Genomic DNA, 16,329 nt, shown 5'->3' on the forward strand with positions numbered 1-16,329 from the left:
TAAAACTCTACGATGCTATGTACAGTTTATTGATAGCTTATCTTTTTTTTTTTGTTTTCTATCGCTTACGTGCGCGTGTTAATTTTTGTTTTTCTCCTCTTCGAAATTATTATTGTTGTTGTTGTCGCAACCGGTGTGATCAAGGCAAGTACATCAACAATTCTTCTCATGCCCCACCTCTTCTTTTGAGCCAACGATATATACTTCACAACTCACGTTCATTTCCCACACTCCTTTCTTTTATATTTCCAACATTCAGAATTCAAGTATTGAACTAGAGGATATGGCAAACCACGAGTCCACCGAAGGGAACAACTTTACTGACTCTTCAGTAGGCCACGATCCAACAATTTTTCAAGTCAAAGGTATAATTACTATTAGATTGTCACAATTAAAGTATTTCACATTTACAATAATTGGTATAGCACTTTTATGGCCTTGGAACTGTTTCTTATCAGCATCTGCATATTACGGTGAGAGGTTTGTTAACTCACCATCTTTGACAAAAGTGTACTCGTCAACAATGATGAGTGTTTCAACCATCACTTCGACATTATACAACTTTTATTTATCCCAACAACAGACAAACGTGAATTATAACTTTAGAGTCCAACTTGGATTTTACATTACCATATTTGTATTTATATTTATGGCCATTTCATGTGTGACAAATGTGTTCATTGACATGAGTGATGTGGTATTTTTTACCCTTTTGATGGTGATGGTGTTCTTATCAGCTGTTGCAACTTGCTTGGCACAGAATGGTACTATGGCCATTGTAAACGTCATGGGTGGAATTTATGCCAACGCTGTTATGGTTGGACAAGCTGTTGCCGGTGTCTTACCATCATGTGCATTAATCATCTCCATATTATTGGTTGGTGATAAGACATTAGAACAACATAGAGTAGAAAAGGACTATGGTGTGTTTGTATACTATATTACTGCAAGTTTGGTTTGTATTATTTCATTAGCATTGCTTTATTGGGTCACGTATCACAGAGATGAAGTTGGATACCAAAGGTTGAACCAGTTAATGGAGGAAGACTTGGATGACTCAAATATAGTAGATGAACAAGATGGCGTTGATCCAGTTCATACACAGAAAAAATTTGTTCCATTCACAGTATTATGGTCCAAATTAAACCAGATAGTCATGACAATCTTTTTTACTTTTGGAATCACATTGATTTTCCCCGTGTTTGCATCCGTCGTTGAATCAGTACATCCAGATTCTCCGTATAGATTTTTCCATAAAAATATCTACATCCCATTCATTTATTTGATTTGGAACCTTGGTGATTTATTAGGAAGAGTCTTGTGTGGTTATCCAAAATTGCGCATGTTGATTAAAAACCCAAGAACCCAACTTATTTATTCATTATCAAGATTGATATTCATTCCATTATTTTTAACTTGTAATATTCATCCTGGAAAGAAAGAACCATTTATAAAGTCTGATTTATGGTATATTTTATTGCAATTATTATTTGGAATTTCAAATGGCCAATTGTGTACATCTGCGTTTATGGTGGTTGGTGATTACTGTGACACAGATGATGAAAAAGAGGCAGCAGGTGGATTTACAACAGTATTTTTAAGTACTGGTCTTGCCGTGGGCAGTGTATTAAGTTATTTATTAGTTTTAGTAGTAAGTTAAATATCATATCCTCTTGCAATACCTTTTCTTCCATCCTCGACTACTGCTCCTTCATTTTCGTCTTGAGCATAATCGCTTCCCAACCCAGTCCATTCTCTATTTTGCAAATGAATTGCAGAAGTGCTTACAGTTCCTTTGATGGCAACGACATTGGAAAATCTCTCTACCAACTGATTATTAGTATTGGTTTCACCTTCAGCAGTGACCATCAAATGGTTAACTTGACGCAACGGTCTTGATGTACTGATATACTTCCCAGTCACAGGATCAAATTCAGGTGGTAAATCCTCGCCAGTATCAACATCTTCTTTCTCTTGAATAACTTCATTTCCGTATTCTTGTAATACACTATTATAATCAGTGATCCATTTTCCTGTCCATGAAAGTTCATCACTAAGACCCAATAACAATTCATATGGTGTAACGACTGGTTTGTAGTACTCATTTATTTGATCAATAATAATCCCTTGGTGGTCACATCCCAAGACACACCAAATATCAACGCTTTCAAAATTGGCCAATTTGGCAACATTTGGCTTACCAACGACAAATATATAATGCTTTTTACCAGCTTCCTTTATTTTTTCCTTTATAGTGTTGATCAATGTTTTGGTATTTGCAAGTGATAATGTGTTCACCAAAATTCCTACTGTACCAGCCATTCTTGCTTGATGTACAAACTTATAACGTCTCATGAGATTTGGAAATGGTCCACTTGAGATTAAATTCAGAATAGGATCATATGTGGTAACCGTAGAAAAACTAGTAGTTAATTGTAATAATCTAGGTGATTCAGGTACAGTTATGTGGAATAATTCGTACTCAGAAAAATCGAATTCTTCTGGGAAACTTCTATTAAACTTTTTAAAACTTGATGTGGTGGGAGTATATCCAATCAATGTAGATTTCTGAGTAGAAGGTAAGTCCGCAATTACTATCTCATAGTCTTTCAATTCAGCACGTATTTCATGAAGTAAATAGGTATGAGGAGCATCAGACATAAGTACAATTTTTTGATCAGTTGAATATGTTTCTTTAAATTGTTTGACAATGTCATTAATGTTGACTTGTGGTTTCCCCAAAACAAATACTGCTGGTAATTTATCAACTTCATTTAAACATGCATCTCCAAAATGAACAACTAAATCACTATTTACATGCTCAGCAGCAACTTCATCAACACAACATGCTGAATATGATGTATCTGCTAGAATCCAAATTCTTTGAGTGTTATTGTCAACACCCGAGTCAGAATTATTCAGTGGGGAAATACCCATTTCTCGTTGCAATTCGTGAACAATGGTGGCTGAATCACAAACCAAAGAATCTGGGAACTGCAATGTTATACGTTTGTATTTGTAATCATCTCCTTCCTTTTGGGACAAATAATCTACCAACTCACGTAATGAATAGTAATCCCAAATACGAGATTTGATTTCCTTAATATCTGAAGAATCTGTTAAATTCAAATGTAGTCTTGCGTTATGAGTAGTTTTTACTTGATCAAAAGAAAACATAGAGTCATCTTGATAAGTTGAAAGTGAAGGAGCAACTATGGTATCTGATGTCATGAGTTGTAGTTCTATTAATCGTAGTGCTAATGATAAAGTTAGTGTAGTTCAGCTTGAATAAAAAAATTTTTTTTTTTTGTTTTCTATTTCAGAATCAAGCTCTTCGCAGTCTGTACTCATCCACAAAAAAGGAGATGATGATATAATGAGTTGCAAAAAAAGGCAACAAGATCAAACCAAGATAAATTTATGGACAATTGCCTTACAAATATCTGTATAGCAATAAGAGCTACTTGCGTCGAATACGGAATATAATTGAGAATAATCTACCTGTCTTCAGATCTGGGACGGTATAGTATCTGTTCAACCAGAGATTCGACTAATAGTCTTGCTACTTGGAGATTGAACCAAGTATCAAATGAAAAAAAAAAAGCACAACCGGAACATACAATTAACAGGTTCCCCACTGAATTTATCAAGCCTATTATTTTAGTTTGCGTTTCTGTAGTAGGGTACACACAAATTAGATCTTCTTCGTGTGGAATATTCATCATTTATAGTAGTAAAGTTTGATTCAAAGTATATGATTTAGATGTAAATTACAAAGCGCCTGGGTAGCAAAGGCAAAAGAGGTATTAGAGTGGTTAATAGATTGAGTCAGCAGCTTAATTAATGCTGGTAAGAAAGCAAACTTTGTAATTTGAGCCGATCAGCCGTCGTCGATGATAGGCAAATTGGTGTAATCCACAGGGTTGGACCACAAAAAGGGCAAATAATAGCAGAATGGTCTCCAGCTTTGCTTGGGTATCAAGCGAGGCATGTATTATCACATTGAGTCTCTTATCGAGAAGAGGATGCGTGGATATCTGTGTGGATTACTGGTGTTTTGCATACTGATCACTTGAGAGAATCATAATATTGTTCTGCGCTTCTGTTTGATTTTTACTTTCATTTATTTTCGTGGGAAAAAAAAAATTCGTGACGTTCTGTCTATACAACTAAATACATCAAGACACCAAGAAGGATGGTGCCGACACCCCCAGTTTGCAAGACAGCCATGTTGGAGGATGAGGATGGTGAGGATGTGGACGAGGCAGATGAGGATGAACCAGAGGATTCGGACTCGGATTCAGATTCAGATTCAGATGCAGATTCGGAGGATCCTGAGGAGGCAGCGGAGCTGGCTGAGCCGGTTTCGCTGGCGTCTGAGTCAGCAGCAGAGCTTCCTGGAGCAGTGACCCATGACACGGCTGTCTTACCTTCGATGGTGGTGACTTCTTTGGCGTCCCCAGCAGCGCTGGAGAGCATGGTGGAGATGGATGCTGGCATCATCCATGTGTTGGCCCCAACGACCGAACACAATGAAGTGGCCAAGAACGTGGCACTGGCAACGTCGTCCCCTTTACAGTTTTGGGCAATGCATTGGCCCACCAACCCAGACCATTGTGGCATCACACAGAAACAGCCGGTATCCCAGTATGGACATGGGGTATTGCTGGTGGAGAACTTCAAACAGGACTTCATACACTCTGGGGCTAAGTCATAAATCGGGTCGGCAAAACCATTGATGCTTGCAGTTTTTGGAACTTTTGGGTACGTGGCGTAGTCCGCTGCTAGGACTACTGAAATCAAGCAAAAAATGGCCAGAATATACATGTTTAATGATCAGAATAAGATATGGATACGGGATGAGATAGTACGCGACCGAGACAGAAAAAATGGATGTGTGTGTGGTAGCGCTGGCGAAAGTGTGTGGCGTGGCGTGTGAGATGAAGGGCAGGTAGCGGTGGAGTGCTCTGTAGATGTGTGGGATGAACACAGACGATAAAAATGTGACGGATGGGGGAAAGGGAAAGTGGGAAAGAGAGAAAGAGGGAAAAAGGGGACACCCAAAAAGTGGGTTGACTGCTGGAAATGGTGATCTATTTAAATAACCTTCTCTGATCAAACAGATTAGGTGCGCCAAGACCACTGGGATACGCAATTCCTGTTTTTTTTTCTTTTGTTTTGTAACCATTGTTTTTTTTTTGTGTGTGCTAGCCATGCAGATTGTCGGCACTCTGGACACCCATACGATAAATCCACCAATCGTAGCGCTGCACCGGTCTAAAAATTACTCTGTGGTAAATTGCACTTAAATATCTGCATTCGGTAACGTGATTGATGTACACGGTCAGGTCTGCTCTCTTTGTGTAGCACCGACACTTCCTTGCCTGTTTGCCCCATATATCACTACACTATGTACTACGATCCTAGTTCGCTAAATTATGTAAGTCCGCCAGTAGAGGCTAGTGCTCTGGTTACAAAGCTCCCACATTGAATTTCGAATAACTAGCTCGGATGTATTATTTTTTAGATTTTTCTTTCCATACTTCGTGCGGAGAGAAGGGAGAGAAAAGGGAGAGAAAATTATGGCATGGTTCACTGCCCAATGGCCAGAACGGAGATATTCTCAGAGAAATGTTACCCAATACCTTCGTTCGTACCGGTAAGTCCCTCTCTTCTATCAAACCAAGTCATGTTCTAAGCTAATTATAAAAATAGCACAAGTTCTACGGAGGGGGTACGACTGTCAAAGCCTCCGATTTGAGTGGGTCAATGTGACTTTTTGTCCCACTTTGTCTCAGTCTATATGGGATAGCAAAGCATATTGCTAATGTGTGTGTGTGTGTTGTTAGCTCTAATATGGAGGGAAATGGTCCTAGTAGTTTTGACTTGGTTATTTGATTGGCTAAACTGGTTCTCTCTTTTTCTCTTTCTTTCTTGTGTAGGGTTATGATATCCCATCAGAAAGTTATCGGTCGAGTAGAAATAGATATACTGAGAATGGAAGATTAAAAATGCAACATCTATGTCATCAATTGATGAATGCCCTCATCCAAAACCAAATATTGAAGTAGTAGCCTTGTTGGCTATTAATCCTGAGATTACACCTGACGGTATATAACAAGTTAGACTATTAGTGTTTCGGGTAGTTGATAATTTTGGTTTGGCATTTTGGTTAAATGAGGTCGTGGCGGAACCGTGGTTGAGAAAAAATGCATCAAATCAAGATAATAGTAGTAAGGGACCACGATTTTGCAACAATTTGGTTTTACGCATTCTACTCTCAGACTATTAAGACGCACACAATCTCTACAACGAGACTGTATATATAATCTACTTAAATACACGAATCAATGACGTATACTAGAACTTGACTTTTTATTTAGTTTAATGTCCAGAAGATTATAAACTAAAAAATTCTGCTAAGCAATTGTAAATGTAAACCTAGGAATAATAACGTGGCAGTGGAGCCCGATTAGAAGAAAGCGGCAATAGCGGCGACAGCAGCAATGACACCACCAGCGGTTTGCATATGACCAGCATTGGCAACTTCAACAGAGACAGAAGAAGATTCAGCAGCAGCAGAAGAAGATTCAGCAGCAGCAGAGGATTCTTCAGCAGCAGCAGAAGAAGATTCAGCCTTTTCAGTGGTTTCTTCAGCAGCGGTGGATTCTTCAGCAGCAGTGGTAGTTTCAGCAGCAGAGGATTCTTCAGCAGCAGTGGTTTCTTCAGCAGCAGTGGTGGTTTCAGCGGCTTCAGTGGTTTCTTCAGCAGCAGTGGTGGTTTCAGCGGCTTCGGTGGTTTCTTCAGCAGCAGTGGTGGTTTCAGCAGCTTCGGTGGTTTCTTCAGCAGCGGTGGTGGTGGTTTCTTCAGCTTCGGTGGTTTCTTCAGCAGTGGTGGTGGCTTCGTCGGTGGTGGTGGCTTCGACTTCAGCGGTAGCAGCGCTGGCCAAGGCTGAAGAGACACTTCCTGGGATCATCCAGTATGGTTCCCAGACACCGGCAGAGGAACAGATGGAGGTGGCCAAGGATTCGAAGCTGCCGACGTCAGAGCCTTGACAGTTTTCGGCGACACAGTTACCGACGGCACCACCGAATTGAGGCATGACACACAAACAACCGGTGTCCCAGTATGGACATGGGGTGTTGCTGGTGGATTGTTTCAAACATTCTTGGGCACAGGATGGCACTTGGTCGTAGATTCTGTCAGCAAAACCATTGATAGAGGCTGTATGCGGAACGGAAGGGTATTGTGTATAAGCGTCTGCCTCGTCAGCAGCGTAGACCAAGGAAAGGGAAGCGATGGACAATAAGGTTAAGGACAACATTGCGAGTGGACTGTGGGTTTTAGCGAACGGGGGACTGTTGGAAAACGGAAGGGTGTTCGGTTGATGGAGAGGGAAAAAAAAGGAAAAAAAAGGTAAACATAGGTGGTGGGTCAGGGGGGACACTGGATTGTGGGTTGTTTAAATATTGTTGATGATGATGGTTTTGATAACTCGGGCGCACTACCTTTTTTTGTTTTTTCCTTCTGCCAAGGAAAAAAATAGCACAGTGCATTCTCTGGGTGTTATTTTTTTCGTTCTTGTGCGACTGACGACAATTTCACCTTTTCGCGTCCTCTTGGAATACTGAACTGCGAGTGGCTAGCATTTATTGCAGACTTCATCAAGTAATTGACGATATCAATTCTAGACCAGCTAAGGTGGCTTTCTTCATGGGTTTATTGTCGCAGGCTTATATTTGAATTGAAATGTTGCTTGTGCCAAGAGGTGAGATGTCATTCATTGCAGTTATCGGTTAGTTCAGCGGTTTGTTTGGAAATTGCATACTCACGGATTGGACTTTAGATTTCATGATCAAGATCAAAAAAGTGTTCTGTCTGCTGGAACCATTATCATGATTTCTACGATTGGCGTTGATTTGTGTTCTATTCTATCAATTCAAAGAAGTTTCTATTTTTCTTTCTCTCGCGTACAATGTTGCAAAACCAATTTTAAAAGAAACCGTTTGAAGCTATAGCCTGCATCCAAACCTGTATAAAATATCGATTCGGTATTTGAAAATAAATCAAAGAAAGAAAGTTACATTACCCACTCAGTCTAGAAGTTACATCCATAAGGTGATGGGTACTATATTACATATCAAGATTCTACATACCAATGCAGCTTTACTAATAGAATATAGTGAAATATAACTGATCGTGCAAGATACTGCACATCCAAGCAAGGTACTCGACTTTTAATTGACAACTTCTTGAATCTATCAAGTTTTTCTAAGAATTTTGCAAAAGATTCCAAACAAAAAAATAAAAAAATAAAATTCCTTATTTGGATATTTACAAAGTTACTAAAAATAAATATACCGTTTGTTGTAAATCACAAGAAAGATACATATTCCAATTGAAAATCCTCCAACGCCACCTTTATTTCCAACTAATTAGATACTTTACAACCTTTCTTCTATTGACTGGTAATTCTACCGAGCCCTTACCGTGGCAAATGAATAATAGAATAGATATTTAGCGCAATTCATAGCATGAAAATAACCGCAACAGTTTCCAAATATAGCGATATCATCGAGCCGTGATCAACCATGGGCCAGTGATAATTATTTACAGTTTATAATAGCTGAGCTTAAATTTTTCTTTTCTTCTTTTAAAGCGAGTTGATCGATTAGATTAGCTTAATGCCAAGAAAAAACATATTCTATTTATCCAATTTTGTGTAAATGCGTTGTAATAAAAACAATTTGTGCGATATATGCAGAAAATTTTCTTTTTAGCATTCTCAATATGAGCTAATCTTGGCGTGTAAACGATAAGTCCACCAATGATGGAATTGTACGAGAATTAACCAACAACTGTACAAGAATTACAGGATGAGCTAAACTTTTTGCTTTCTTTTTCCATCATTAGAGTGAAATCGTAACAAACCCCCTTTTATACCATCACTATATGAACTTATGATGCCTACTTAGTTTTTTTTTTTTGGATCTTTTTTTGTAAAGGGATTCCTCATTTTTTTTAATTCTTTCTTCCTTTTAATGAAGATTTTGAACTCTTATTATTACAATACTAACTAATAATGGCTATCTCATTTGACCAACAATACTTTGTCGAAAAGGATAGAAATAATAAATATGAATGGTTAATTTTCGTTGTCACATTTTTCCTACTAGGTCTTCATGGTGCTCTTTTCCACTGGATCCCAATGAAACTAAGACAGAATCGAAGTAAACATGATAAATATTTCAAGTTTTTAAAGTTTTGGGATATATGGACAAGTTGTGTCAATATTAAAGGTTTTTATTTTCAACCAAGTCTTCTATTATTAGGAGTTCTCTTTGCAGGTATAAATGTTTTGTTCTGTTTTCTTGAAATTAATGATATCGATTATCAACCAAAATTCTATGTTATGTCTAAAAGAATCCTGAAAGTCGCTGTGGGAAGTTTACCATTCATGATGTTTTCCGTTGCAAAACATGATATTCTTACTAATTTTACTGGATTACAACATGACCGTTTAGAATTTTTACATAAATGGTTAGCAAGATTAATGTGGGTAATGATAACTATTCATATGATTATGGCCATGGTTTATTGGTTGAACCTTAACTTTGTAATCATGATTCAAATTCCACCACAAATCTTTGGTTTCATTGCCTACGGTAGTTTCTGTGTTTTAACATGGGCAAGTGTCAAATTTATTAGACAATTAGCTTATGATTTCTTTTTGGTACAACATCGAGTCTTTGCATTTATTATGCTCTTGCTTTCATTTTTCCATAACGCGGGAAATAGAGCTGCTGTGTTAATCGCAGTACATGGTTTAGTTATTGACAGAGTGGTAAGTAAAGTAATGGCTCATATTCATGCAGCAAAATCTCCAACTAAAGGAAGATGTGATTTCAAAATATTGGATAATGATACCATTGCTGTTTGGATCCCAGTTTCGGAAGCCAACTATGTCACCCAATCGTGGTATACCAGATTTCTTCCTGCCTATAAAACTTGGAAGGCAGGTCAACATATTTATTTTAATGTTTCAAAAATTAAATTTTTCCAGTACCACCCATTCACAATTGCAAGCATTGCAGAGACCGGTAAGATGAAGTTGTTAATTAGAGTACAAAAAGGTTTCACCAGACAGCTTATGAGACATCTTGAGCAAGTTGACCATGATGTTGTTACCATTAAAGGATTCTTCCATGGTCCATATGGTGCCCGTATGCAACCTTTAATTCCATTTGACGTCTCTTTATTCTTTGCTGCTGGTTCCGGAGGTGCATTCACATTTCCAGTTTGCTTGGATTTGTTGAACCAATTGGAAAAGAGAGATGATGCTGGTGACTTTTTGTTCCGTCCAAGTCAAAAACAAATTAGATTCATTTGGAGTATTAAAAAACTTGATAACCTTTGTTGGTTTGAAGATGAATTGAAAGCCCTCACAGGAAGATGCATCATTGATATTTATGTCACACAAGAATCAAAGATCGAACTGTCTAGTTCAGATGATGATTACCAAACCCTGGAACTGGACACATCAAATCTTAAGGACCTGGTTCGTCCCGTTAGTGTTCTGAAGAGTCTGATTAATGAAATTACCAGACAGACATCCAATGATTATACCATCCATTATGGAAGACCAGACATAAGTAGCATTATTGAAATGCATTCTACACAACTTTGTCCATCACAATCAGTATCTGTCTGCTCTTGTGGTGCACCATCATTCACCAACTCAGTTAAAGAGCTGTGTCAAAAGGCTAGAAAGTTGAAAAATTCTCCAGATGTATATTGTTATACAGAATCTTTTTAGTGGGAATAAAAATATCGATCGATGCAGTTTTTGTAAATACATATATATATATATTCAGTGAAACATTTAATAGTTTGTAGAGCCGTGCTGTCTACTGTGGCGGAACTGTATTTATTTTTTTTTTTTTTCTCGTGCTTTTAACAACCGATTTCTTACACTGTGCTTCTACACATGAGACGACAGATGGAGGAAAAAAAAGAATTTCATTGTTTGGATCAAACCCCGTCGACCTTTCCTTCTTCTTTTATTTTCTGTAATCCCCTCTTTACTATATTTTTTTTCTTTTATCTTTTTCTTAGGTGAGACAAGAGAATGTATCCACAATTGTGTTTGCAAATAATATTTCGTACTTGATAAACTATAAAATCAGACAAATTGAAATCTTCCCTTCATGTTGAAATATCAATTAATTGGAAGAAAAAGGAAGATTCTTTCCAAAGAAAAAGGCAGTGGAGTATCCATTGATTCACCTTCATTCATTACCTTTAGAAATCCTTTTACAAATATTTTACCATTTCAAAGACGATCGCCAAACTTTATTGAATATTTCACTCATTTGTAAGAAGTTCAATAATATTGTCAATAAATATATCTTATACCTGCTGATTGTTTTCAAAAATCCAAAAAAGTTTTATCAGTTTGCAAGTCTGCATCTTTTGCATGACGTCAGTAATAAGATCAATTATCTACACAACATTGAATTTATAAACCCACAAATTAAAGAATCAGCAAATACAAAACTGAAAATTGCTGGGACATACAATGTCGAATCAAAAATAAGGAGTATAGATCAACTTAACTATTCTGAATTTATACTATCGTTATCAAATTTGTTCATTAATGGTTTTGCATTACAATCAGTGATGTTCACAGAGATTTCTCCTGATTTTGGGTTCCCTCTAGAATACAAACCAACAAGTGGAAATATCTTTAAGCGTAAGATAGTCAAGTCAAAAAACAGAAGTTTACAAAAATTAGTATTGAAAACCCAATCTGGATGGTCTATTCCTTTTAAAAATTGTCATTTATCACTTATTGAAGAACACTTTGAGGTTGTGGAAGAACTACATTTAGTAAATTTTATCATCGACAATCCTATTACTTTAAAAAACTTACGTGTTAATAAAATTGTATTTGATTCGTGTCTATATTCTTTCAAAAAAGGCGTTAAAAAGGAAATTGTCATGTTTAACAATGTTCAAGAGATAGAATTAAAAAAAATTACAAATAGCACAGAACTATCATTAATTGATTTAGTTAAATTAAACAACAAAAATTTCCACCATCTAACTATAGACATTGGCTCAATGATTTTTTATAATAACCAGGAATTTTTATTTTCCAGATACAATCCATTTTTCGAATTATTATGTTCTGGAATTGGGGGATACGCAAAACTAGATACGTTGACATTGACTGATTTTGATTTATTTTACTACTTGCGTCATGAAGTTGTCCATCAGGATGTTGATTCATGGGTAGAACCACCAACTGATAATTTTGAAACTTTTATGGAATATATTTCACAAATTGCCACACTTGAGATTGTTCTTAAAAAATCATCGGTTAAAGTTAAAACTTGCCTCAATTGTGGATTTAAAGAACAACGCCTGGACAGAAATGTTGAATCATTGACGTATGATGAATGGAAAATTTTCTTAAAACCATTAAATATTAATAACAAAAACACCATGAGAATATTAAGCTATGACCATAAGTTATTATACAAAAATTCGGTGTATAGTTAAATCCAGTCATATTAGTTGAAAAGATTGGCACAGAAATTTCTCACTGGATCTATGACTTTATGAAACATTTCCATGAATGCATTGTTATTTTCTTCGTCAATGGGACTGGTTAAGCCTCGGTCGTGTTTGGGAGCTGGGGAATGATCTACCTTTGGAGCAGATGGCTCTGATTCGGAGTGAGAAGGAGAAGGAGAAGGAGATGACGATGGAAGAGGTGTATGTGGCTGTGATTGAGTCTGTGATGACTTTGCCAAAGTAGAAGAATGTACTGACAAACTACTACCAAACAAAGTCGTCACTGTGTCCGTTTTTAGTTTTTGGGATTTAATCGTATGAGATTCAAATTCAAGATCCACTAGAATGTCAATCGTATTGACAATATTCAAAGTTTCCCCATTTTCCAATATATACTTTACATGGCTTGTCATTTCTTCCGCTGTTAATTCCACATATTTACCATGTGGCACATCCATACCAGTCTCAATCAAAGTTTGTGCTATACTTGGTGGAATACCTTTAGAAATATCTAGATTAGGATACAGTAATTCACATTTTGGAATAGATGTTTTGAAATTCTTTAATTTTGTTTGTATTTCTTTTGCATTATCCTTCATAGATTGTACAATATAATTGTAATCCAATTCAGGTAAAGTATCAAATTTTTTCTTCAATTGTATGAAATCTCTTAGTATTTTAACATCACCATTTGGTTGAATTTCAACCAACCCATAATTATTAGGTTCTTGAGAAAATTCATAAACCAAACCGCCACTGAATACATCAATCATATCATTAGTATACAACACAGGTACCTCATCAAAATTTCTTGGTAAAACTTCATTACATCCATATTCTGAAAAAAATATTGGTTTTGAAAATCCTTTATAATCATTAACCAATATATTGTAACCGCTACTATAAAAAGTTTGATCACCACACCATTGATAAGAATTAACACCATAAAAATCAACAGATTCTTTTGGATTATCATCTGAACATTCTAAATATTGAGCTAATGACATTCTATAATTTAAATCATCAGCAGCAGAATAACCAACAGGGATGGATCTTGGAGAATTATATTCAATATATGTTTTAATATCTCTAACTACTGCTTTAACATAAGGAGCCGCAACACTTGCAGAAATTGGATCATTTACAATTTCATTCCCAGCAATAAATCCCAAAGTATTATTATAATGAGAAAATTGTTCAATGACTTTAAAAATATTCTCAAAATAATATAAATTATAAGTATTCCAAGGTTCATATCTATTTAAATGATGATGAGGTAATGGAGAATTAACATCAAGAAATAAATAAATTCCAGCTTGTGCTAACATTGTCATACATTTATCATGATTTAAATGTGAATTAACTGAATAAATTCGAACTGTATTTATACCCAATTCTTGGAAAAGCACTATATCGCGTGCACATCTTGCTGGATCAGATAATGGATCATGATGTTCAGAAACTGCTGATGAACCTCCTGGTTGATAATCAATTCCTTTTATATAAAACTTTAATTATTGTTAGTAATAGATACTTTTGGTAAAAAAAAGTTCAAGAATTATTGTAAAACATACCGGTTCTTTTGTTACACTGTCTATAAAGTAATGGCCATGGATTATTATGGGGTGAATGTTTGCCCTAGATAGTTTAAAGAATATTAATAAAGCTAAAATGGATGAGAAATTAAACATTTGTAATCAAAAGTAGTATGGTATTGTATTCTGGATATGAAACAATTTGGATATTTGTAAAGAAAAGAAAGACAAACAAACAAACACAAATGGACTTTTGATATCTAGAGATTATAGTCTTTTTTTTTGCAACCACAAATGTAAAACAAACAATCAAAGAGACGGAAATTAATTATGCTAAGGAAATGCGTGTAATTGTTGACAAAAAACAACAACCGAGGAACATGAGATAACTAGAACCTATAAGAGGATAAACAATGGTTATATATATATTATAAACATATATATACTATCACGGGTAGTATATAGTATATTACCCGCTTAAGAAATACCATCCGTTCTTGAGGAGAAGAAATGAAACATGTTTGATTTATAGTATACAACATAACCTTATGGAAAAATTTCACATTCTCAACAAATGAAGTATAAAATCGTGGGGAAATAACTCTCCACTTTAAAAGAAGAAGAAGAAGAAAAAGAAGAAAAAAAAAAAAGAACCACCAACTGGTACATACGACCAATTGCAATATGAAGTTTACTAAGAATCAGGTATCTAAATTAAGCAACTCCCTTGATGGGATCTTAACTGAGATCACAACTTTTAATCCCGATTCCACACCACAAATAATTGCCCCAGGAGCAACCCTTGGAGTAACTGATGCAAATTCGACAGTTTATTTGAATTCAAAAGGTGTCAAGGAAATCAACACCAATGATCCAGTAACCAATGAAGATAGTTATGCATTTTTTTCATGTACTAAATCAATGACAGTAATGGGTGCATTAATATTGTATGAACAAGGGAAATTAGATTTAGATGCCCCTGTATCAAATTATTTACCTGAAATAGCCAACATTGGTGTATTAGAACCTGGCTCGGTTGAAAAATCTACTGGTAAATTGACAAAACCATTGACAAAACCAACTACTCCAATAACAGCTAAACATTTAATAACTCATACTGCTGGATTTTCTTATGGATTTATCTCTCCAGATTATTTTGCTTTGATTACTAAAGGAGAAAGAATTGATGCGATAAACCCACCAATGGAGTTCTTTTACAAGAAAACCCCTTTGATCCATGAACCAGGTACTGATTGGGCTTATGGTCATAACACAGAATGGTTAGGATTTGTCATTGAAAGAATCAGTGGAATGAAATTAGGTGAATTCTTATCCAAGGTTATATATGAACCTGTTGGAATGACCAGTTGTACATTTCATAAAAAAGATGCATCAGATTTGGTTAAGATTCATTTTAGAAAAAATGACGAGACACTTGTATTGATGAAGAAACTTCCATTAAATTTGGATCCAATTTTAGATTTAGGTGGACAAGGGTGTTTTGGTACTGTTGGTGATTATTTGAAATTTATTAGAGTTTGGCTCAATTATGGATACTCTCCTGATTCAAACAAGAGAATACTTAAAGAATCAACGGTTAAATTCGCAATTACAAACCACATTCCTGAAGAATTGGAATTTGAATTCATTGGATTGTCTCATAATTTATTAGATGAAGATGAGTATCCAGATAGAAAAGCAGATGGATGGACATTAACTGGTGCTGCCTATGGACTGAATGATATGCCATCAGGAAGACCCAAGGGAACTAATTATTGGTCAGGTGTTGCCAATTTATTTTTTTGGATTGATTACCAGAATGGTATTGGAGGGTTTTATGGTGTGCAAGTGTTACCATTTATGGACGAATATAATGTCGAGAGTTATATTAAGTTTGAAACTGAAGTATACAAGGCATTGAAGGAGAGTAGTATAGAACAATCTAGTAAGTTATAGATATGGATATATATATATATAATATTACAACCGATTCTTTGCAACCGATTTGTAAAATCGTGACATTTCCCACGTGCACAGTATGAAATTTTTACACAGCCCCAAATAAGATTGTTAAACGAGATACGCCTCCCCTACCGAATAATTAACACGAATTTTCTATGCGTTCACTTTATTCAACAGACAAAAAAAAGAAAAAAGAAATCAAACAACGAGGGAAAAAGGGAGACAAAGGCGATTGCCTTGTTTTCATAATCTT

The 16,329-nt window shown here is 35.8% G+C and overlaps 8 protein-coding genes across 8 annotated transcripts; 4 read left to right on the top strand and 4 right to left on the bottom strand. All coding sequences in view use genetic code 12, as the record gives it.

Annotated features, from left to right (window-relative positions):
• Positions 1-283: 283 nt before the first annotated feature.
• CTRG_00106 (nucleoside transmembrane transporter) lies at positions 284-1,660 on the top strand (the record flags this gene model as incomplete). Its single annotated transcript, XM_002545279.1, has 1 exon — positions 284-1,660. The coding sequence occupies one exon, from the start codon at positions 284-286 to the stop codon at positions 1,658-1,660; it is 1,377 nt and encodes a 458-aa protein (XP_002545325.1).
• On the bottom strand, positions 1,657-3,231 carry CTRG_00107 (uncharacterized protein; the record flags this gene model as incomplete). Its single annotated transcript, XM_002545280.1, has 1 exon — positions 1,657-3,231. One exon carries the CDS (start codon positions 3,229-3,231, stop codon positions 1,657-1,659), a length of 1,575 nt encoding a protein of 524 aa, XP_002545326.1.
• Positions 3,232-4,161: 930 nt separating this feature from the next.
• Positions 4,162-4,827, bottom strand: PGA7 (Pga7p; the record flags this gene model as incomplete). The annotated part of the gene is made up of 1 exon (XM_002545281.1): positions 4,162-4,827. One exon carries the CDS (start codon positions 4,825-4,827, stop codon positions 4,162-4,164), a length of 666 nt encoding a protein of 221 aa, XP_002545327.1.
• A 1,645-nt stretch (positions 4,828-6,472) lies between these two features.
• On the bottom strand, positions 6,473-7,324 carry RBT5 (Rbt5p; the record flags this gene model as incomplete). Its single annotated transcript, XM_002545282.1, has 1 exon — positions 6,473-7,324. One exon carries the CDS (start codon positions 7,322-7,324, stop codon positions 6,473-6,475), a length of 852 nt encoding a protein of 283 aa, XP_002545328.1.
• Positions 7,325-9,082: 1,758 nt separating this feature from the next.
• Positions 9,083-10,816, top strand: FRP1 (Frp1p; the record flags this gene model as incomplete). Its single annotated transcript, XM_002545283.1, has 1 exon — positions 9,083-10,816. The coding sequence occupies one exon, from the start codon at positions 9,083-9,085 to the stop codon at positions 10,814-10,816; it is 1,734 nt and encodes a 577-aa protein (XP_002545329.1).
• An 863-nt stretch (positions 10,817-11,679) lies between these two features.
• Positions 11,680-12,564, top strand: CTRG_00111 (uncharacterized protein; the record flags this gene model as incomplete). Its single annotated transcript, XM_002545284.1, has 1 exon — positions 11,680-12,564. The coding sequence occupies one exon, from the start codon at positions 11,680-11,682 to the stop codon at positions 12,562-12,564; it is 885 nt and encodes a 294-aa protein (XP_002545330.1).
• Positions 12,565-12,575: 11 nt separating this feature from the next.
• PHR3 (1,3-beta-glucanosyltransferase) lies at positions 12,576-13,913 on the bottom strand (the record flags this gene model as incomplete). The annotated part of the gene is made up of 1 exon (XM_002545285.1): positions 12,576-13,913. The coding sequence occupies one exon, from the start codon at positions 13,911-13,913 to the stop codon at positions 12,576-12,578; it is 1,338 nt and encodes a 445-aa protein (XP_002545331.1).
• Positions 13,914-14,798: 885 nt separating this feature from the next.
• On the top strand, positions 14,799-16,070 carry CTRG_00113 (uncharacterized protein; the record flags this gene model as incomplete). Its single annotated transcript, XM_002545286.1, has 1 exon — positions 14,799-16,070. One exon carries the CDS (start codon positions 14,799-14,801, stop codon positions 16,068-16,070), a length of 1,272 nt encoding a protein of 423 aa, XP_002545332.1.
• Between the last annotated feature and the right edge of the window lie 259 nt (positions 16,071-16,329).

Source organism: Candida tropicalis (assembly GCF_000006335.3).
Source record: "Candida tropicalis MYA-3404 genomic scaffold supercont3.1, whole genome shotgun sequence".
Classification (NCBI taxonomy): domain Eukaryota; kingdom Fungi; phylum Ascomycota; class Pichiomycetes; order Serinales; family Debaryomycetaceae; genus Candida; species Candida tropicalis.